The 23,696-nt window shown below is 48.2% G+C and overlaps 1 protein-coding gene and 2 long non-coding RNA genes across 4 annotated transcripts; 1 reads left to right on the top strand and 2 right to left on the bottom strand.

Moving 5' to 3' along the window:
- Positions 1-666: 666 nt before the first annotated feature.
- On the bottom strand, positions 667-2,304 carry LOC144174415 (uncharacterized). The gene is made up of 3 exons (XM_077703489.1): positions 2,215-2,304; positions 1,178-2,013; positions 667-1,081 (listed from the first exon to the last, which is right to left on the bottom strand). The coding sequence occupies exons 1-3, from the start codon at positions 2,302-2,304 to the stop codon at positions 667-669; spliced, it is 1,341 nt and encodes a 446-aa protein (XP_077559615.1).
- A 7,677-nt stretch (positions 2,305-9,981) lies between these two features.
- LOC144163140 (uncharacterized) lies at positions 9,982-11,458 on the bottom strand. The gene is made up of 2 exons (XR_013320838.1): positions 11,251-11,458; positions 9,982-10,134 (listed from the first exon to the last, which is right to left on the bottom strand). It is a non-coding gene; the product is annotated as an uncharacterized LOC144163140 (long non-coding RNA).
- A 2,155-nt stretch (positions 11,459-13,613) lies between these two features.
- On the top strand, positions 13,614-23,469 carry LOC144175043 (uncharacterized). Of its 2 annotated transcripts, none has more exons than XR_013323592.1 (5): positions 13,614-13,809; positions 15,453-15,520; positions 16,138-16,633; positions 18,094-18,387; positions 23,318-23,469. It is a non-coding gene; the product is annotated as an uncharacterized LOC144175043 (long non-coding RNA). The 2 variants fall into 2 exon arrangements; XR_013323591.1 differs by having other exon boundaries at positions 18,091-18,387.
- The last annotated feature ends 227 nt before the right edge of the window (positions 23,470-23,696 follow it).

Raw genomic sequence — 23,696 nt, 5'->3', positions numbered from 1 at the left:
CGACCTCCGGAATGACTTGCCCGCCTTCCGTGCGCACGGTGATCATGGAGCTAGCGTGGTCGTTGTCTTCGTCATACTTTCTCTTTCTGCCCGCGTTCTTCGGCGGGAGCACCAGTAGTTACGACTTAGACGGGGAACAGACTAGCCCCGACCCTTGCAGTTGTTCTTCTATGGCGTCGACCGCTTCTAGCAGCATCTATTCTATGTGACTGTCGCTTCCCCCCGTGACCCACAGCGTGAAGTCGTCGGCGTAGATGGTGTGGCGGACACCCGTCACCCGCTCCAGCCGATTGGCCACGCCGATCATCACGAGGTTGAACAGTACCGGGGATATGACCGAGCCTTGCGGCGTACCGACGCTGCCGAGCCTCTTCTCCCGTAGTTGGAGGTCACCCGCGCAGATTTTGGTCGTCCTGTTCGTTAGAAAGTCTCTGATGTACTCGTGCATTCATCGGCCCATGTCGAGCCGGGAAATTTGAGCTAAGATGCCGAGTGTCGGACATTGTCGAATGCGTTCTGCAGGTCCAGTCCGAGCACGGCCCTGTTGTCGTTGGTCTTCGTTTCGTCGTCGAGGACCTCTTACTTTAGTAGAATCATGGCGTCTTGCGTTCCGAACCCTATGATGGAGTTGGGGTACAGTTCCGAGTCTTCTAGGTAACGTTGCCATCAGTCCATGAGGACGTGCTCCAGGACTTTTCCAGCGCACGACGTAAGCGAAATCGGTCGGAGGTTCTCTATAGCAGGTGACTTGCCGGGTTTCGGGCTTAGGATCGTTTTGGCCGTCTTCCACTGCTTGGGAATGTGGCCGGCCCTCCAGCACTTGTTGAAGTATTTCGTGAGGGCTTCCACAGCCGCGTCGTTGAGGTTCCTGAACGCCTTGTTGGTAACCCTGTCGGGGCCGGCGGCGGATCTTCTATTGAGATTCTGCAAGGCGTCGCAGACTTCCCACGTCTCTATGTCTCTGTCTAGCGTCGCGTTTTCTTTGCCTCGGTACCCCGGGTGATTCTCCTTCAGGGTGGTCGGCAGGTGCTTGGCGTCCAGTCGCTTCTTGACCTCGTCTTCGCCCAGTTCCTGGACGGCCCTGTGGAGTTATCTGGCGAGGTTGTTGTGCTGCGTTTCCTTGGTCTGGGTTTCGTCGAGGAGATGCCGTAGCATATTCCACGTCTTACCCGCGTGCATTTGACCGTCGGCTTCGTTGTAGGCCTTGTTCCATTGCTGGGCGCCCAACACCCTGCAGTGCTTCTCTATCTGTTTATTGCGCTCGGCAATTTTCTTTCGCAGCCGTCTGTTCGTGCGTTGTTTCAGCCAGCGCTTTTTCAGGGTCTTTTTGGCTTCCAGGAGATGGGCCAGTCGGCTATCCATCCTGTCTATGTTGTCGTCCGTCTGGATTTCCGTGGTTGCCTCCTCCGCCGTCTTCGTTACGGCGTCCGTCCACTTCTCTATGTCTTCGATGTCGGGTTGCTCATCGGGCAGTGCTCTTCGGAACGCGCCCCAGTCCGTGATCTTATGCTTTCTCTTGCCGTAGTTGCCGTTTCCCGAGAGCGGCACCGTGACCTCCACGACCAAGTAGTCACTGCCGAGTCCTTCCCCCGTGTTGCGCCACAGCGCTTCTCTCGCGCACGCCACGCCGATCTTGACAAACAATAGGTCTAGGGTGGTGTCCCTCGTTACCGACGGGCCCGTTCTGGTGGGGAACGCCGGGTCCGTCACGAGGTGCAACCCCACGTCCGTTGGGTCTTGCATTAGTTCCCTTCCTTTGACCGTCGTCTTGACGTAGCCCCACTTGTGGCTCAGAGCGTTGAAGTCTCCGCAGACCACAAGCGTGTTGCTTCCGGCGATTCTGCTTGCCTTGTGTAGAAGTACCCGAAACCTCTGCCGGTTGTGGGCAGGGTTGCTGTACACGTTAACCACGAACGTGCTCTCCTTTCTTTTCTTGCCCGTTATCACTTCCACGGCGGCGCAGTGTTCGACTGTGCTGTTAATCACCAGGTCGTGTTCGACGAAGGTAATGCCCTTGCGGACGAAGGTGCAGACGCCTCTGCCCTTGTGTCCTCTGCTTTTCGCCGTCGCCCCTTTCCCGCTCGGTGGGCCCGCGTGTGCGCGGTAACCAGGGAGCTTCGGCGGTTCTTCGTAGTGTGTTTCTTGGATTAGTATGACGTCTGGCTTTTTTGCTAGTTGCTGTAGGTGCTGTCACGGCCCCTCGATCAAGCGCACGCTGTTGGAAGCTTCCTTTACGGCTGCGGGCTCCTCTTCGCCATACTCAGTGAACATTGTGGCGGGGCTGATGGTGAGGAAGCAGGTCATTGCTGGCATTAAGTTGATACCCGGTGCGTCAGTAGCAGTCCTGTTCTTCTCCCGGTTCGCCGCAGCCGTTAGGATCGTAGGGGAACTCAACCTGCTCGGGCTGTCGCCTCAGACTGACGAGCTCAGTCTTGTACCCGCGGCAGGCACGCACGTCGCCAGTGACGGGCGGCAGGGATGGTAGCTGCTCATATGTGACCACTCGTCGTGTGCGCACATCATGATCGCGAACTGCAGCCCCCATGCCGCAGGAACGATGATCGCGGCAGCTGATCCCATGAAACACAAGTTGTCTTGAAGACGTCTTGAAACAGCCTGAAACAGCTACAATCGTCTACCTCTACCGGAAGACATCTTGCAAACGTTTACCGCTAGCAGTTTTGAGAAGTTTATTTGTAAACGTGTAAAAGATGTCTTGCTGAGAACAACACAAGCATATGCTACACCAAGAGGTTTTAAAAACGTCGCTTGAGAGAGGTTTATCTGGAGACATGGTAAAGAAGTGTTACCCGAGCCTATTTGTTTGTTACGCGTCTTGACACTTTGAAAACCACTCATGATAAATTTACTAGAAATGCTTTCCTTGACATTTGCGCTTAAATACGTCTGAACACGCCCCATCTCAAAACAAATTTAAGCACACACATGCTCTACACTTCTATAGTAAAAAATCCCGACATCTATTCAGCAAGAAATCACCTCCATTTTTTATCTCTACTATGCTTTTTTAAAAACATCCAAGCCAGATTCTTTTTGTGATCCATTTTACCCGTCGTGGATCTTCAAATCATCCGATTCAATGAAATCACTGCGGCTATTTTTTAGGTTTAGGCCTCGATTGTTGTAAATATTGTGCTGCTAAAACGACATTACTTTTATTTGTGCTATCTCTGGTCCTCCTCGTAATTCAAGAATTGCACCGTATGCGGTACTGCGAGGGCTGGGCGTGGAGGCTGGGGCATTCAGGTGGCATGGCGAGGCGAATGGGAGTTATTTAAAGGAACGCATTTATTTGAACATTATACAACACGATTGACCACACCGGAGGCGGGCACAAATGAAGCACAAACAAGCAAGCATGTCCCAGACCTCGAATGGGCCTGGAGCTGCGTGGCGTGATGGCACTGAAGGTGACGCTAGTGATCCCCCAATGACTACAGCACATGTGGCTGGCTGCTCGCACCCCGCCCCACCAGTTTGGTTGACCACGTCTCATGGACAGTAATATCCGCACATTGTCCACAACAGGCACAACACTCATACACGCGGAGGAAACACTGCCACACGCTTCACTCGTGCACCAAGTCATCTAGGTGGCTAGACAGCCAATAAGCGCATTGTACCGTTTAAGCTGTGACTGCACTGACTGCAGATGTGAGTCTACACTGTCCTGCTTCCTTGCACTGGCAGTTTCATGCACACTGAAGCATGGTAAGGGCCTTAGCCTTGGCTTCGAGGTTCGTGAAAGGCGTGCCAGTTGTCCTTGGACAGGAGGTTGCCGACACCCTCTCAAACAGTCTCATGAAGCTGCATGTGGCACACAGTATGCCACAATTGCTACGCAGGAAGTCCTTGCTCGTCTTGTAGCCAAATGCTGAATGGTCGGTGCTGCTGCAAAAACTTTCAGGCATGGGCTTTTGTCCAGCTGAAGTACATCGATGCCACTCACGAAGTGGTCAGCCAGGTGCGGCACGAGTTGTCCTTAATCTCTTATGGTACCACAGATGGCTCGAGTTGGGCGTTGGCTGCTGCACAGCTCGCGCCTGGTTGGCGCTGTTGACGGGCTTGGAACCTGTAGGTGGCTGGCTCACGAGCGTTCTTCCCTTTTTCTGTCCATGGACAAAGTTTTCGGCATGCTGGGCTTGCTGTTGGCTGGGCTGAAAGTAGTTGGCAGGTGGTTCACCGACGGTATGACCTCTTTCTGGCTGTTGAAGGAATTCTGTATGTGCTTGACTTCCTTTGTGAGAACTGGCCTGACAGAACTTGGTTTCGCCACCCCCCCGTGTCGAGCATACGGCATCCGGGAGGCTCAGAAGGAAGCGGAGGGGCCACAGACGCCGTACTGTTTGAATGGAAGCTCCTGGCCTTTACTCGTTTTGAATTCGCACAGAAGCTGTAGAGTTAGCGGCTGCTTGGCTGCGATGAGCAAGGCACGGATGATGGCTTTGATTGTAGCTCATTACATTCCCCTTTAAAGCCATGGTTCATTAGGGCCCCTGAGTTTTCAGGAACTGCTTGCCTTCTCCATCGTACCGGTATGAGCGCCGACTGTAGGGCAACACGCTAGCAGGTAAACACGGAGCTTCATATCAATGATATGGTCAAGATCATCGCTGTGGCAAGCAAAAACAACTCTGTGTTCGGCCAATGTACCTTTTATAACTGCGTGCTGGCTGGGAGTGGGCTGGCTGCGAAGCGGGACGATGGAATATTGGGATGATGGCGCGCGAACACCGCGTCGGATGCGACTAGAGTGTACGTGCGACAGGGGCACTTCGTGAGGGCAATGTTTGGGCTACTAACACTTGCCATGGCGGCTGCTCTGGCAAAGGCAACGGATCATGTTGCAGGCAGTCTTTGGCACTGTGTCTGGCAAGGTTAAGTACCGTGGCTGGGTCTAGCGTCAAAGGCACCGCGGCGGACGAGGCAGAAGCCTTCGGTTCAACCGGGGGGCTAGCTTCATGCTGCTGCCGAATTTCGGCTTCCAGTCGCCGAATTATCTCTTCTTTGAAACCGGCAGTGTCCAGCTGTCGCCGTACCAATTCTTTCCGTATGAGGTCGATGAATAGGCGCGACATTGTCACTGAGACGAGCCGCTCCCACACAATGCCCGGCATGATATGCCGCCGAGCCGGATACACGCAGGCGGTCACACACAAAACACAATCTTGCTGGAGCGTCCGCCAGCAAGCAAGCGCAGACGCGCACAAGGAGGCAAGCGAGTGAACGGTGCAAAACGCTTGGGCGAGGAAGACAAAATGGCGCACTGGTCCAACGGCGAAGGCCGGCTTAGTTACAGCGTTGGCGTACTTGCGTGGTTGCACATAGGCTCGGGCATCGACTGCGCAAGATGTGAGGGCTGGCGTGAAGGCTGGAGCATTGAAGAGGCATGGCGAGGCGAATCGGACTGCAATGTTTTGTGCAACTGTGAAGTTGAACCGGTTGAACTGGTTGAACCACGCGCAAGGATTTTAGAGAAGCAAAGGTCTAGCTTTGCCTGTAGTGCCAGAAAAAGCGTAGTGGCGGCGTCGTGAACTACCCAGTACGCCCGCTTGATGGCGCTGTAAACACGGCTTTGTAAACATGGCGGATGCTTTTTGCACAGGCACGAGAGCTTCGCCGCTGCGACATTCCACAATAAAACACAATAAAAACAACATACTCTACTCTCGCTACCAGACCACTGCTCAGTGGTGATCTCTGCGCCCTCAAGCGTATTTTTTTTCTTTCTTTTTTTTTTTTTTTTTTTGTCTTTTCCGTGATGGCGGATTTGTTGTAGCGTATGTGCGGTCGTCGCTTTTCAGCAGCGGCGGGTTAACCAACGGATCGCCAGCGATGCGACATGGTGAGTGTGGTGAGTACATACGACCAGTTTGTTACGATTCAATGCTTTTAATACCTATACGCTTCCTTCTTTGCTGTCCCGCCCTAAACTGTTGTCGCGAGGTTTCACACTCGATCCGCGAGGGCAAATTAAACGGACGATCATTGTAAATTTCCATCATCACGTTAAATTTCCATCATCCATCACGTTAAAACCACATTCTCGCAATCTGTGTTTCTTAACTGAAAGGTACAAACGTTGCTTTGTACATTGTTCGCGACGCTGTTTCGTCTCACTTTCTCTCGCAGCTTTTTTCAGTCCCTCGCAGGGCATATTGTCGCGGCATTAGTTTAGTATGCACTCGTACGGCTAAAGTCAAGCCTACGGATTTTCACGCGATGAGACTTCGCAACCCCTTTGGCTCTTACTCGGAAATAATGTTGGGGCGTTGCTATACCCAGCCAACGCCTTGACCCAGCACACAATAAAACAGAGTACAGTGCACGTGCCACACACTTGTCTATAACAGCGAGTTCATCTTCATTGAACTACCTCTGAAAACGGCGGAAACAAGCTTTTACAAAAACTGTAAGGCCAAAAGTGGTGGGTAAGATTTAAGAACGCCATGCCATAGTAGTTTTCTTTATATCCTTTTCGGGCGAGAAAGGATGAGGCTAGAAGTACGACAGTTGTGTTATAGATTAGTGTGTTGCTCTCTGTACATACTATATCACCGGTGGTTAAGGAGCTAGGGATAAAGGAGTGACAAAGAGGGAAAGGAAAACTGTTTAAGTTAGCTATCATTTTTGACAAGTGACTTTAAGGTACCCGCAACATTTTTGAAAGTGCAAGGGCAGTCTCACCAAAACTGAGAACCCTGCATGATTTAGTAACGTGACGGGTTGGCCTAGTTGATATTCCATTGCTCGAACAGTGGAGGGCAATAAAATGGACAGGGACTCTGAAAGGACAACACAAGTGCGCTACTACAACTGCAGTTTATTATACAGACACTCTTTTTTTAAAAACAAGCTAAGGACAAATAAAACTGTGCAGAAAGAAAAAGAACAAATAAAGGGGTAATCACGTGTGAATAATTCTGCACGCTCAGACACCCATCAACCCATGTGCCATTGCAAAATTGAATTTCAGTTCAATTTCTCTGCCTGATGGTGCAAGTGATACACGCCAATACACCTGTCTTATGCAGTCTTGAGTATTTGCTGCTTCTACTTTTTATTTTTTAATTGTTGAAGTTTGCTAATCGGCATAAAAACTACCTCCCTACTGTGCCAATCGCTCGATCGACTGCAGCGGGTGGAGCTGAGATTGGGTAAACCATTCAGGCATCATTGCAATGTACCTGGGACCCACTGCAGTGGCTATGGTGTTGTGCTGCTGAGACCAAGGACGCAGGTTCGATTCCCGGCCATGGCGGCTGCTTTTCTGATGGAGGCGGAAAGCAAAAACGCCCGTGTGGTCGAGATTCGGTGGACGCTAAAGATCCCCAGGTGGTCAAAATTAATCCTGAGCGTGTAGCTTTGGCACAAACCCCACAAACAATTATTCAAGCATTGTACCAGGTGAAGAAAAAATAATGTAAAAAGGTAAATAAGTTTGCATTGTTTTCCGTTCATGCAAATAAATTAAACATGCTGCTGGTCATAACAGAAATTTCAGGGTTCAGTTTTTTGGTATGAAGGCCTCTGGTGCTAGTGCTCCCTTTAGTACGTGTGATCAAATGCTGTGTGCTGGCCACCAGACCCACCCGCAGCTTGGAGAACATCTTGTACAGCCTTCTGCTCAGTTATTGTTGGCCAACTGCTAAGGCCCCTGTTGTCTACCTAAGAGCTGCTTGAGAAGTAGTGCGTGTGTGTGTGCGTGTGTGCAAGTCATGCAAATCAGTTAGGCAGGCAGGTGAAAGTGTTATTTGGTGTGTTAAACCCGAAATTAGACTGCTTATCCTTCCGGTTTATCAACCATCCTTTGGTGCTGTCTTCATGTGGCACCCACTTTGTGCTTCCCATTATAGCTACTCAGGACCATAGCCAGATTTTTTTTTTTTTGGGGGGGGGGGGGGGTATGGATTTTGGGAAGGGGGTAGTTTTCCCGAAGGCAACAGTAAGTATTGCTTACATGCTGCCTGGAAAAGGTTTGAGGAGGGGTTCAAACCCCCAAACCCCCCCCTCTGGGTACGGCCCTGTAGCTACTGCATGTAATTCAGAGTTCAGCTGACCATCATCTGAAGTGAAACTTTGCTTCTTTTGCAGCTGACCATGGCCACGGTGACTGCGACACACTGGGCCATCTTTGGATGTGCAGAAAAATGGAGCAATAAATTTGTACACTTTAATAACGAAATACTTCTGTTGAATGGTTACCTGTGCTACCAGAAAACTTTTCTTTGAGATTTATGGGCCGATCAAAATTCATCACATAGAGGTAATTGCAGGGCATTATTTTCTAGTACCAGGGTCCTTTCACCCGACTGTGGTTCCCGAGAAAGACACGGAGTCCCTGGAAAACCACACCTTTACGGGAAGTCCCGTTCCCCCAAAGTCCGATCATCAGCAGGTCACGCTGTGCACACCTCGTCCAGCACTGTTGGCCATGTTCTAATCCAGGCCATGTCGTGCCGCATCTTCGTCTTCCCCTGGGACATATCCCGTGGGATTGACCACCGCCACCATTGTCCGGTTACAATTTAAAACGACGCGCAAGGAGCAGTATAACGGATGAGCAGTTGTACACAAGCAAATTACATAGGCAAAGTTACACATGCCGTGATCCCCGGCTAGTCATCATTTGTCTGGCTGAAGTGCAGAATAAATGTCTTTCCATTTCTGACCATTTTGGTGTTGCCGTGTCACTTCCTCAGCAAGTGTGACAAGGTCATGGGAGGCGACAAAATGAGCCATAGTGGAGTAAGGGATACAACAGGAGTTGCAAGTTATTTGTTTTCATCACGTTACTATTAGTAGACTACCTATAACAAAGCTACCTTTTCAGTTCTTATGAGGTTTCACTGTAAATGCCATGAAAAAGTAAATCCCTTATACTCAAAGGGGCTTACTCTTCATTTTTTCATGAAGAAAAAATGAATGTTTGGTTCATTGGAATGACTGACACTGGCACGCATTATGGGATGCAGTGCAACTGGCTGAGGCCAGCAAAAGCAAACGCAAGTTGTTAGGCAGGGCTTATGAGCTTGAAAAACAAGGTTTTTTTTTCATTTTATAATAGTAAGAATCGGGTGAACAATGGAACTTGAAAAACTTATGTAAACTAAACAAAAGTACCAGTGTGCACTGTTGTACTGTGCACACTATGCTTGTTAGAGCTGCTCAGCAGTATGGCGCTTTGGAGTTTTCTCACAACACTGGCCGATTGGCGTAAACGACATCGTCTTACATGACCCTATTTCTTGAGCATACCCTATATTTCACGAAACGATTACTACATGCTGTAACAAAGACAAGCCAGAAATACAAGCGAGGTGCAAATACGCTCAAAAACAAAGTGAGTATGGACAGTGGGCCTGAGTGCTACTCATGCGCCATCTAGAGGATGGGCGGTAAACAAAGAAATGAAATTATAAGGCATTTATTTTGCCACAGGGCATAGATGAGGGAGTAGGAGTTGATGACCAAAGTTAATTGAACATGAAAATGTTCACTTCGCAGATAAGTCCAAGAGGGAATGATGATGAGCCCCATGTATTCATGTAGTGTATGCAGTTGCGTCGCCTACGCGGAGGCCTGTCACCGCAAGATGTTGCATCCTTGTTGGATGCAAGGCAAGGTTTCCCTATCCGCTGCAGCCCTAGTTAACGTGCTCAACATTCATTTCAAATACCTGCCCTGGATATATCATCGCTGACATCACAAGACACTATTTAGCGAGAGGATTGAAACTTTGGCTTAAATTGTGTAATCTCAATGAATAAGGCATGATTCGCTGCTTGGCAAGCAGTAGGGGCACTATAAGACACCCAATGTTGTGAGTGAAACTGGTATTTTGTCCTAATGGCCCCTTTAAGGCGAATAAAAGGTTTGCTCTACAACAGGATTTGTAGCAACTGTGAAACTTAGCAAAGAACTGTAATGTTGTGGCACAGCAGATAAGACGAACCATGGTTGAAGGTTACGAGCGATCTATTTACATCATTTACAAAATGGCCATGAGAGAGTCAGTGCTGGCTTCGCCCCCACACAGCTTCTCCCTCGTCATTGTCATCAATGGCCAGCCATGGGAATTTTCGTCCACCATGCCCCGTGACAGAATGGCACCTGTAAAAATCAAGGAATGGTCAGGGTTACTCATTAAAGGCCAACGGTACTCACACTTCAGCTCGGCCAGATTTATCAATTTGTAGTAAGTACCACCCAACGCCGCCTGTATAAACATTGCCTGACACGTCGCGTGCTTTTCAATAGGAAGGGTAGGGACGCTTAGTTCAGCCACTCATCCGCTATGTGGTGCGCGCCGGCGGACATTTCGCCTCACTGCTCTGGAGTCACGAACGCTGCACCCACTTCTACGACGTGTGTCTGTCGGCTTGCCTGTTGGGTTTCAAGAGCCGTTTCGCTCACATCTTAGGCCGGACGGGGCGATAGTTCTGGGGCGCGCTGGGGATCTTGTTCAACGTGTCGCTCGCTTTACACTTGCTGCATTTTCCCAAAGGTAACCGACGGAGGAGGAACTGAATTATATGTGTAAGAACATATTAATTGTCAGGTAGATAAATAGTGAACAGAAAAACGATATTTTAGGAAGGCACAGCCATTATTTTACTGATGTTTTTTTTCTCTCTGGAGAATTTAGGGAGGAAAAAATTGCCGGCACATTTTTCATTCGGGCGCTCGCTTCCACCATTACTTTCGAAAAATATCACGTGCTTGTATCACGATGAGATGTTCATATGGAGAACATGCAACAGGGTTGCCGCTATTTAATACTGCAAAAATTCCTGAACAATTCGCAGCTTCTATGTTTTGATGCATAAATAAATAATTGGTTTTCTTCGTTTGCTGGTGTGATTATTGGACCTGCTTGGTACGCTGGTCATACGCACGCACCTTGACAACAAATTTGTCACGTGTTTATATTTGGCAGAGGCATAAACTAATATTTAACAGCCTCTGAATGCATTGCAACACCACAACGAATGCGATGCACTGTGCGGAAGAAGCAGGACATGGAATATTATTGGGGCTCTTCGATTGTGCATAGTCTGTAGACGCTTCCTCGTATTAGTCCAAGGATCGTTCGTTTAATTTGTTCTCGCGGATCGAGTGTGAAAACTCGCGACAACAGTCTCGGGGCGGGACAGCAAAGAAGGAAGCGTAGCGGTATTAAAAGCATTGAACCGTAACAGACTGGTCGTATGTATTCACCACACTCACCATGTCGCATCGCTGGCGATCCGTTGGTTAACCGGCCGCTGCTGAAAAACGACGACCGCACTTACGCCGCTTACGCTACAACAAAGCCGCCATCACGCGAGAGACAAAAAAAAAAAGAAGAAAAAAAAGTACGCTTGAGGGCGCAGAGATCACGACCGAGCAGTGGTCTGGTAGCGAGAGTAGACTACGTTGTTTTTATTGTGTTTTATTGCGGAATGTCGCAGCGGCGAAGCTCTCGTTGCACAGGCCGCTTGAGCTCCTTAATAACATGGCTGCCCTCGCACGGCGGCCGCCGGCTCGCTGCTCCACGGCCGCTCCTCCTCCCGCGCGCGAAAGGGGCGTCGAGTCCGGCCGTGGCTGCTCCTGCTGGCTCCTGGCTGGCACGCTGGTCGCGTGTTTACTTGCGCCGCGCTAGTGAAGTGATGTTACGCCAGGTGACCAGATGGCCTCGACTGGCACAGACCACAGTGAGCAGCAAGTGAGAACAAATCGTTTATTGACATCCGCAAGTTTACAGAGGCCAGGACATCATTTCATTTCGATCGCTGCAATTGTACGTCGCTTTCGTGACAACATTTTTTTTTTGCCATAACAACTCGTTCACTTGCGCTAAGATTTCGAACGAAGGGCACAAATGAAGTATTGACGGCGACAACGGTTTCCTTTGCACCGTCTTTCTAGCGGAGTGCATAACACTCACCTTCTGTTGGAAGAATCGAATATTCTGGCCTCGACAGCTGCCTTCCGATGCGGAATTTCCCACATTTGTCATTCCACAAGCACTCAATTCCCGTGTTTTGCCAGTCCTCTCAACAACTGATGGACGCAAAAGCACATAACAGCAATAACAGTCACGAAACCGGTGCTCCGCGCACATTGAAACGGTCGGCCGTTGCAGCGGTTTCAATTTGAATTGGCGGCTTTGTGGTTGCGAATTCAGAAACGAGGTGGTGCACCAGTCGGCTGTTCGTAAAAAGTTGCGTACATTTTTGCTCAACGGATGTTTGATGCGGAACTTGTTAATAGTATTTTTAAATAACACATTGTAAGCGAACTGTGTGGGCTCTTTGAGTCACGGAATGAATGTTTTGTATTCTATACCAAAAGTAACATTTTGCCTGCGCCGTCTGGTGGGCTTGATGGTCGAAAACAGCATAGAGTTTCATACTAATATACACTAGAGGGAAATGTGGCGCCACCGTCTAGGGGAGCCGCGCTTCGGTGAGCGTGCCGTCATGTACCGGGCAGGCACGTTCCACTTGTCCTTGGCATGGCTCACGAACAGGCTGAAAAGTTGGCTTTGGCTGCAAGAATGCAACAATATTACTGCAGAAAATTAATCGAATTTGTTCTGTTATTGAAAAATAAAAGCTCCATAAAGATTGATTTGCCAGGGATTATTTAGAAGCTTCATGGAAGATGAACAGAAAAACAATGTTACCCCTTTTGGCTTCAAGACGAAAAAGAAGCCATGTGGCTAACCAAGCCAAGGAGGCGAGGAACGTCGCTAGCTGCAATGGCGCCGCCCACGGCGGCACGCGAATGCAGCGCCAGATTTCCCTCTAGTATATATTAGTATGAAACTCTATGGAAAACAGCGCTTTAGGTTGGTCACGTGGGGCGTCGATTTTTACGCCGCCTATAGGGGAGACAGGGAACGTCCAAGCTTGAGAGGCCTGACGCCATCCTGACGCGCACTAACGAGCGCGTCCCAGACCTCGCTTGGGCTGGAGCTGCGCTGCGTCGGCGTAATGGCACTAAAGATGGCGCTAGTGATTAGCTAGTGATTATGGCCTAGGCTGGCGTTCACAATGCACACATCAAGCAGCATCTTCCGGAGCTAAAAAAATGAACAGCTATGCACCCAACTGGGAACATTTGGGATAGCGAAAGTTATTTTCTACCAAAAAGGCTCGCTAGCGTTCAGCGAAGCAGACGACCCTATTCCACCTTTCTGGAAAATAACTCGTTGCTTCCTTGCTCCACACGGTGCCGAAGATAGGCAGAGTGCCCGATAACGCATGGGCAAAGTACCGAAGACTTAAAGAAGCATTTTGACAGGCGCAACTCCAATTGATTCAATCCAAAATTGTAGAACCGAACCGCTGCAAACTTCAAAAAGCGCGCGCTGAGTGCTCACTCAAAAAAAAAAAAAGATAAAAAGCCGTTAAACATTGCAATAAAGGAGTAATTTGTTGCATTTAAAAAAAATTGGCTTATAAAACGTTTTTTGCTTTTTATTAAGCGAAAATATTTTACTTTTTAGTTTATGCATTCGTGGTAGTAGTTTTCAGCACCACCAGGGGTTCCTCTGTCGCTTCAATTCAAATTTCAAACCCTGTTCTGTGATTCAAATACAACAACCGTTGGTCGCGTTTGTCGTTCCTAAGAGTTGCTCTTGCGTTTGTAAGGTTGTTTGTGCAAAAAAAATGCTTTTGAGAGAGTAAATAGGTAAATGGTGTTTTAAATGCATCTCCAAAATACCTTGCTCAAGCCTTTGAATGCGTGAAGACTGCCACGGTTCCCCAAGCGTCCGGAAACGACTCGGCACGAACAAAGGTGAGTAGCTACTAGCGTGATAAGTAGTAGCAGAGTTTCTTGCGGTCGTCGTTAATGAGCTATCACTGCACAGTACCGTAGTTTGGCGAATTCTGTGCGCAGCACACGCCGGTGCCCAGCACCACAATTTGTGAAGAAGTACACGCTTGGGCTTGCAAACTTTTGGCATTACCTTTCTCGTTAAAGAAAACTGTTGAAATGGTACAAGCAGTACAACGAATGCACAGGCTATCAGCCGAGCTCGCGCTGAGCATTTATGGACTAGTGATGCAAAAAACTTTCATAAATTTCGGTGATGTCACAGCACAACGATGGAGTGCAATGTAAATACCCTATTAAGGCAAAATGGGGGGGAGCAACTGTACTTTTTTTTTACAGTTGGCGCCTTTCATGCTGTAACCCCGTTTTTCTTGTTTTTCGCTCACATTCTCAGATTATATATGACGCACTGGCCGAGAAGAAATAATAGTAAAAGAAAGCGTCTGAGAACACGTTGACCAGACAGAGTTGTAGTTTCTTCCAGGCTCCACTCATTGTCTGTTGTCACTGCTACCAAGATGACACTAACAAACAAAAAGCAAGAAGTTTGTAGTAAGTCCGCATGTACGCAATGTTTCTCACAGATTCCGGAAAATAGCCAGTAGATAACGCATGTGACTACAGAGACTGAATCAGAAATCGTTTGTAAGGTCCCTTTGATGTGATAAAATCCTACATAGGTCAGTGCGTTTAAGAGCACAGTTTAGCATATGGACATTACAAATACTAAACAGTTGTTGCGCATTATGGTGCGTCCGCAAACTAAAACTCAACAATACAATAATCCTACTCATAACTCCAAAGAAAACAATGGAAATGACGGAGGAATTGTCGTTGTTCTGAACACAAATTGTTGGATTTAATACACCATCTGTTTCCAAAAACCCGTATGAAATGCATGTCGTGCGATTTTGTAATCTGGACCAAAAATAAAGCTGGAGTGGGGCCAATTTAAGACAATTTGCATTGCCACTGACCGTTACCATATCTCCATGCTGCATTTATTGTTGATGTGATCAGTTGTCTTGAGATATTCATGATGGGCATATTTAGTAAATTTCTGTCTGAGCTAAAAATGAAGCTAATAGACTGCACATTTGCCTTACTGCTTGTTCCATTTTAGTTGTCTCCTGTCACATAAAACAGTATGACAAAAGGAGAATGGCATATTATCTAGCTGCAAACGTGTGTTTATGGAGAAAGTTTGCAATGGTATTGCTAGTGTCTGACATATTTTAGTTTTCTTCTGCTAACTCACATTTGAGTTATGAATAGTACCAGACCTTCCCAAAATATTGTGTGCATGTTCAAGGCACTGCCCTAGAGTTTTATTCATTCCAAGCCTTTCACTGTAGCAGGTTTGAGATTTTTGAATAAGATAAGCTCATTCACAGGCAAAGGCCGGTGAATGAGCTTTTGACTTCTTTTTTGTCCTTGTGCAGTAGGATATTTTCATGTTAAAGTAGTAAAACCCCTCTGCATCCTTGTTTACCTCGAGATAAGTTTTGCTTACCTTAAGTTTCAAACTGCTTTAATTCTCAGTGCTTTAGTTGTGTACACTTTATTATCTCGCATTTTTGCCGGCATCTGGTCGGTGCGTTCAGGGCACCTTTTCAAGCCCTGGATGTCAACAAAGCTGCCAAGGAGGTGTCGCTGATCAACCTGTCCATGTGTGAGTAGGCCAAGCCGCGCTTGCACAGGGTCAGTTAGGACGTTTCTCATTTACAGAAGGTAACCACTTTTTGTGTATAGCTGATGTTGCAATTGGAATTTTCCTTGCAGACCCATGATGTGTTTACAGTGCAATTAACCGGTTATGCTGGGTGCATCAGGTTTTGGCAGGATGTGGTATGCAATTTGTGTGCACTAAATGAGAGAGAAGCTGTGCAATTTGTGCTCACTGCCCTTCATGTTACTGCTTTGCATAGAGCTGCCCTTGTGTCTAGTTTTCTTGTCTTCAGGTTTCACCTAGGAATATTTATAACTACATTCATTGGGTTGTCCTAGGTTGTTATATGTACTCTAGAGTGGCTTAAAGTGGCGTCAAAATGATGTTAGGGCAGGAGATGACAAAGGCTTCAATTTCAGCGTCGTACCTGGGAGATCAAGTGGTTGCTGTTTAGCCAGCTGCAGGGCAATTCGACGGGCTTGCAAACCTCAGAGCTTTGTCACTTGTGGCTTAGCAATGTTTATCACACCGTTATATCCTATTTCCTAAGGTAAATGCGTGTTTTCCCCTTCCGAACTGCTATTTGCACCTATTGGTCCAGTAATCATAAAATGTCCCAGGTGGTGGCCTCTGGATGGGAGGGCCGTGGTTGGTCTCCTGCTCTGGTGGCCGAGGTGCAACTGGAAATCCTGGGCAAGCGCAGCAAACAACGGACGGCCCCACTGTGGGCAGCTCAGCTGGCCTGGGCCATCGTCCGAGATGACCTGAAGGGCCACACCCTGGCCTATTCGGGCGGCTCTGTGCGGCAGCGACAGGGCTCGGCCTCAGCAGGCGCCATGCTAGGGGAGGTCACTCGGCAGGCGCTGCTGTAGTGTGCTGTATCCTCAGCCACAGCCGAGCTGGTGGGTGTCAGCCTGGACCTGACCCCAGCGCTGTGCCCTGCAATGCTACTCCCGGGTGGCCCTGCTGCGCATCCGGAGGGCGACTTGTGCTCACTCGTGGTGCATGGAGTGCTGTATCGGGGCGCCTGGCTGCGGCCGCAGTGGGAGCCCAGACACAGGGAGCTCAAGGGCAACGAACCAGTGATGTGATATCTGCGCCGAACCGTGCCGAAAGGTAAATCCTGCTACATCCTTCTTCATTTCAAGCAATCTGCGCCAATCTTGTGCCGAAGCTTCGTTTCGCCGGGTTTCCGCAATGTGTTGGCTCTGGTGGGAGGAGTCCTTTACGCCACGGGCGTTGAAGGCATCTTTTACGTAAAATGAAGTGGAAGGAACTTTTTACATAAAATGTGCTGAGTGCCTTCTGCATGACTGCCTTTCAACGACTGCCTTTCATTTTGCAGAGCCTGCGCTTCTTAAGCCCACAGCTGAGGAAAGAAAAGTCCTCTAGAGCTCATTTTAGGGTGCTGCAAGTGATCTAACCGATGAATTGACTTTGATGGATGAATACATGCTCGTCCAGCTTGAACATGTTGATCAGATCCGTCTACACGAATTAACGAGTATTGGCAGCAGAGTTTTGAGAAGGAGGAGGCTAACAACAAAACCAAATTCCCTCTCTTGGCTTGGCTAGTGAAGGCATTGCTGTGCATTCCACATAGAAAAGCGGTTGGGGAAATGGGCTTCAATAAGAACTGCCGGCACCTTAATGAAAGGGCTCAGTGTGCGATACAAACTGTTCATGGCATCAGGCACATTGTTTCGTTCTTCAAGCGCTTTGACGGAGATGCAAGTCGCTTCAATGTGACACCAGAGGTTTTGAGAGCAGTACAAACATCGAGCAAAGACTGCCAAGAGCTCATTGCGGCTGAAAAGCTCAGGCAGCTAAGCAGTGGTGTCTTGACCCAGCCAAGGCTGGTCCTAGTCATGATGCCCGAGACAGGCTCCAGCAAGAAGTGGAGACCACAAAAATAACATGGTGGCGAATACGGAGCATCTAATTAGCCTCGACATAAAGTCCAAGAGCTTCAGTTATGTCGAAAGTGGGCAGTCTCTTTTACCTGAGGGTAAAGCAGAATGGTGGCAGCACTGGACAAAATGGCACAAAAAACAACTTTGGACCTGTCACGATAGTTCTACTTTCATGCATATTTAACCAGAGAAACGTGGGTTTAGCACAAGTGTCTGTTTTGTTTCGTTTCATTTTCTGCTTACTTTAAACAAGCTCAAAGGTGTTTTCAGGGAATCTAGTCATATTGTGTTTTATTGCCATGTAGTCGTTTTAGCTTCAGGATGTTGTTTTCGTGTACATCAAACTGTCCACTAAGTGACTGTGTTTCGTTCATTCTGGTTTCATGAAAAGTTCTGTAGCCTACCGAATTGAATGCTACCCCGATAGTCGTTTTTTAAATGAAAGTCAAGTTCCTTCATGATCTGTTGGCTCATGTGGTGTATGTACACATCGCATGAACACTCTTGGTGCTTGTCCTGAGGCATTTCATAGTCACTGCTAAAAGGCGTCTGTGCGGCAGAAACTCGTCTGTACCGAAGGCATTTTACTTGTTTAAACATTTCTGTGTGCCCAGGATGCTGCTTTTGGGGCTCCTCTTAGTTGTTTTCCTCCCCTTTCAGCAGCTCTCAGCCGTCCTGTGCCCCATGTGGGTTCCAAGCAGAGAAACACCACCTGGAGGTGGCTGACAGCCCTGCCTGCTGGCCATGGAGAGTGGCCAGATTTAACAACAGGGAGGCGAGCTGCTGGCCGCACGGCGGAATCTTCGGCTGCTGGACCAACTGCTGTTGCTGCCGGACTGTGCCAGGGAGCGGGACAAAGTCCACAAGGTCCTGGGCTCCTACCTGGATGCCTCAGGAGCCATCCCCACGCCTCGCCTCCCAGCCCGGTTGATTTGGAACAACATTGAGGAACTGAGGGTTTGTTTGTTTGTTATCTTCTCTTGTGCATGTGTGTGTGCGTCTTTTTTAATACCCCTTTTTAAGCGTCACTGAAGTGATTTGTAAATATTGCAGGAATACTAGTGCGAATTGTAGTCTGGAGTCTCTAGGCCATATTTTCACCACTCGCGGCATTTACGTGAATTTATTCGGTAGAAATAATCAATTCAAAAATGCGGCCTTCCTCCGCATCCTTCTTGCTGATTTCCTGACATTTTGTGTGACATCAAAACAAGAAGGTTTGGCTGCACTACTGTGCGGCTCGTTGACCCTCCGACAGAGTCAGTCGGTCCAGCGTATAGTCTTCTCGCCGCCAGCGGGTCGTCTTAATTTGTTTGCTCAGTTGAAACTAAGCCATGACCCGTTTGTGCCTGGAAATATCTGCCTTTAGTTTGTTAGTTTGTAGACTGTATTCTGTTTTAACTCACTCCACACATGCGACGCTCCGCTGACTGGTACGCTAGTGAAAAAAAATCAAAGGCCAATTGAAGGTGGGAGAAGCTTTATCAAAGTTAATAAATGTACAAAAAAGAAAACTGCACATAAAACAAGGACACAAGAGAAGACAAATAGACACATAGGGTGCAGACTAGCAAGTGATTTTTTATTTTGGTGAAAAACACATCATGAAGGCAACTGCGGTAACCTAGGGCACAGAACAAAGGTAAACAACCAAAACCACAGCCAAAAGACTGAGCGCAACACGGGGGGCAAAGAACCCTACACTAGGCATGTGCAATCGCTTCGCACATAAACAAACAAGGTGAGGGCCGGGGTAGTCCAAGGACACTAAAAATCACCCCCAAGAGTACCGTTACGATACGCGATCTCGGTGCTTAGTAGGGACACTGGCGGTGAACTGACGCAATCTTCGCCTTGATTTTCAGAATCGCGTACGCTTCAAAAATCTCCTTGCTGCACGCACCCCTGTAACGCTTTGTCACTTTGCATGCTTTGAGGCGTGGCGCACAGCCTTTGCAGTCTTTACAGTTGGTGGCCAGGTTGCTGCCGGTAAAAGTGCAGAGGCTGTCGGCGTGTACCCTCAGTAAATCATTAATGAATCGGCCCATTTGGCCAATGTACGATCACCCACAAGACAAGGGTGTTTCGTAGACGACGCGGCTTGACAGTTAAAAAAGCAAGGCTAAAACGGGGGCTAGTTGGTTATACATCTTGAATCGCGCTGTTCTAAAACTTAGACAAGGGAAGAGCACACAAGGACGGGGCAAAGCGCGAGTCCCGTCCTTGTGTGCTCTTCCCTTGTCTAAGTTTTAAAACCGCGCGGTTCAACAAGAGTTACAAAGCGCTTCTCGTGTCTTTTCCGGCACCCCGCATGTCTATTTTCTTCAGAGTTTACACGCTTACACAACTTGTGTAGCTTGTTAGGTGCCGAAAAAACAACACGAACCCCCACATTTTCCTTAGCTTTCTTGATCCTGTACCCAACATTGTGGACGTAAGATAAAACGGCCATCTTGTCGCTCTTGTCCCGTTCACATGTCGTCTTCTTGGTGCGTGACTCGACAAGAAGCTTCTCACCAACTGCCAAGATAAGGTCGCAAGGAAACCCTGCTTTCTTCAGTCGCTCCACCTGAGAACAGAAACTCGCCTCAGCTTGGTGTGTGCACGAGCGCTGCAGCGCATTCCCGAGAGCTGACGTGAAGTGAAGCAGTCCTTTTTGGATCGAGAGGAATAGATCCAACACACATGGTCACAGTTCACCTTGGGCTCCATATCCAAAAACTGCATCAATCCCCCGACCGGTGCTTCTATTGTTTACGAAAAGACATTGAGGGTGGAGCGAAAGAGTTCAAAACACTTCTTCAACTTGATGTGTAGTGCCCTCTGGATTGAGCTGCTACAGCACTAGGAAGTCGTCAACCAAGCGGAAAATCTTACTGACGTTAGTGCGGAGCAACGGAAGCAACTGACGAAGTTGTCGAAACGTGCGCGTAGGAGGTGACTGAATATTGGGGCAAGACACGACCCTATACATACGCCGTCCTTAGGAACATAGGAACGACTACACACCCCTTGAATTGGCTCAGCTGGTTGGGCCGCTGGCACCGTCGCAGAGTCACAACCGCCGGTTGTGCCGAATCTTTCATACGGAGGCCCGAAGGATTTGGCACAACCGGCGGTTGTGACTCTGCGACGGTGCCAGCGGCCCAACCAGCTGAGCCAATTCAAGGGGTGTGCAGTCGTTCCTATGTTCCTAAGGACAGCGTACGTATAGGGTCGTGTCTTGCCCCAATATTCAGTGACCTCGTACTCGCACGTTTCGACAACTTCGTCAGTTGCTTCCGTTGCTCTGCACTAACGTCATTAAGATTTTCCGCTTCGTTGACGACTTCCTAGTGCTGTAGCAGCTCAATCCAGAGGGCACCACACATCCAGTTGAAGAAGTGTTTTGAACTTTTTCGTTCCACCCACAATGTCTTTTCGTAAACAATAGAAGCACCGGTCGGGGGATTGATGCAGTTTTTGGATATGGAGCCCAAGGTGAACTGTGACCATGTGTGTTGGATCTATTCCCCTCGATCCAAAAAGGACTGCTTCACTTCACGTCAGCTCTCGGGAATGCGCTGCAACGCTCGTGCACACACCAAGCTGAGGCGAGTTTCTGTTCACAGGTGGAGCGACTGAAGGAAGCAGGGTTTCCTTGCGACCTTATCTTGGCAGTTGGCGAGAAGCTTCTTGTCGAGTCACGCACCAAGAAGACGACGTGTGAACGGGGCAAGGGCGGCAAGATGGCCGTTTTACCTTACGTTCATAATGTTGGGAACAGGATCAAGAAAGCTAGGGAAAAGGTGGGGGTTAGTGTTGTTTTTTCGGCACCTAACAAGCTACACAAGTTGTGTAAGCATGTAAACACCGAAGAAAATAGACATGCGGGGTGCTGGAAAAGACATGAGAAGTGCTTTTTTAACTGTCAAGCATGCGTCGTCTACAAAACCCCCTTGTCCAGTGGATGATCGCACATTGTCTAAACGGGCCGATGCATTAATGATCGACTGAGGGTACACGCCGACAGCCTCCGCACTTTTACTGGCAGCAACCTGGCCACCCACTGTAAAGAACTGCAAAGGCTGTGCGCCACGCCTCGAAGCACGCGAATTTACAAAGCATTACAGGGGTGCGCGCAGGAGGGAGATTTTTGCAGTACGCGATTCTGAAAAAAAGGGCGAAGATTGCGTCAGTTCACCATCGGTGTCTCTACTAAGCACCGAGATTGCGTTTCGTGACTGGACTTTTGGGTGTGATTTGGTTGTTCATCTTAGTCCTGTGCCCTAGGTTATCGCACATGTGTAGATCGCAGTTTCCTTCATGATGTGTTTTTCACTCAAATAAAAAATCACTTGCTAGTCTGCTCCCTGTGTGTCTAGTCTTCTCTTGTGTCCTCGTTTTAATCGCAGTTTTCTTTTTCGGAATGTACCAACTAGCCCAAGCTTGCATTCTATTCTACTTAATATAGGTACTAAGAAAATAATGTCAACTGAAACTTACCATACAGGGAAAAATCAGGGTGCATGAAGCGCTTTTTTGTGCTGGGTGAACTAGCACAGCAGTCACCAGCACGATCACACATCTATGAACGCTTTTCTGCTAAAGGAATGCAGTCACTAAAGGTGAGGTATTTGTGAAAATTTGAGGGATGCTTACTGCAGAAGCGCTATTCAAGAAATAGTCGTCTGGGCTGCTTGGAATCCCGAACCTAGATAAAAATGTGAACTGGGTATACATGCCCTTGCCAACACTGGCTTATGGCGGAGTGATCTGGAGCACTAGGTATATTGTTATGCAATTCGCAAGCTCAAATCCCATAGCACTAAGTGGTTTATTTGTTTTTGGGCGGTATTTTCTATACTAAATTCACAATTTTGGCGCTGTTTCTGTAAATCTGGCAAAACTTTGTCGTTTCTGTGAACCTAGCAAAACTTAAGGGTGTGCAAATTATGCGAGTAAATACGGTATTTTGCAGAACCGAAACAAACTGGTTTGAATTCTAATCTTGGACATTGTCCAATTACGTAGTAACTTGTATGAACGTCACTGCTTTAGTTGCTGTGGCTGCCTAAGACCGCGCATGGCAGTTTTTCCCCTTTCAGGCCTCATAAAATAAATACCGCCTTATCGACAGGATAAACGATGAAAAGTGTGTTTATTTGAGCCATTATACGCAGTTCAAACAAAAAAGACAGGAGCTTGACAAGTTCACTTCGGTGTCCTTTTAATACCCTACAACCCGCCGTCAGTGGCTAAGGCGTTCAGCTGAGCCTGAGGTCGCAGGTTCGCTTCTCAATTGTGGCGGCCGCTTTTCTGATGGAGGTCGAAAGCAAAAACGCCCTTGTGCTCGAGATCCCGTGCAGGTGGTCAAAATGTTAATCTGGGGCCCTCCACTATGGCGCACCTCATCGCCTGTGTAGCGTCGGCGCGTAAAACATAATACCCCCTCGTGCCTTTGTCTCCTCTCTATCTGCCTGTCATGCCCTCCCCCACTCCCCACACGAGTGGACATACTGGTGTCCATCCCTAGTGTGACAATTTACAGCTGCTGGTGCACATTCCTTTCTGCCTTCCTGGAAATTCATTCATTTTGGTAAAGGATAAAAATTACTGCAGCCTTAATTCTTATACTTGCTTTCTGGCACCTATACCCATCAATAATACAGTCGAACCCCACTACAACGAACTCCGCTTCAACGAAATTTCCGTTTCGACGAAAAATTTCCAATTCCCCATCAGTTAGCCAGAGAAGTCAGTGCAACACAGTCCTCGCCCCAACGAACCATTTGTCTAGCTTGCTTTCACATCAACGAAATTTAATAAGTAGCTGTCTGTCTGATACCTTTCGCTGCTCACTACTGGTACACATTTTAAGTGACACAGTGCCTTGTGTTCTACCCAGGCATCCTGCTGGCACGGGCAACACGGCTGGAGGCAAGAAGCAAGGACACTCAGCTTCATGGGAACAAGTCAGACTGCTGATGACTGCCACATGAAGCTATCATCCCTGTTTACAAGTATATAGCGGGTTGACGTTTACCTTTTTTTGTGAGAGCTTTCTCCTGTAATTCCTTCTACTTGAATGCATATACCTAATGTTGCACTACAAATAAAGCTTGGTTTTCAAAATATTACAGGTTGATTTTATCATTTTGTACACAGGACACAAAACATGTGAAATGAGACCTAGCTGGCATCAAGCAACTCTATTCTTAAGAGTTTATGCGAATACCCCCTATTTATGTTGTGCTAACACTACCTTCAGTTGTGCTGCCCGCTTG

The sequence above is a fragment of the Haemaphysalis longicornis genome, unplaced genomic scaffold (genome assembly GCF_048455015.1).
Source record: "Haemaphysalis longicornis isolate Haplotype H1 unplaced genomic scaffold, Haemaphysalis longicornis Haplotype H1 scaffold_1, whole genome shotgun sequence".
Taxonomy (NCBI): domain Eukaryota; kingdom Metazoa; phylum Arthropoda; class Arachnida; order Ixodida; family Ixodidae; genus Haemaphysalis; species Haemaphysalis longicornis.
Note: the sequence above shows the minus strand (reverse complement) of the source record. Positions and strands in the feature narration are given on the sequence as shown.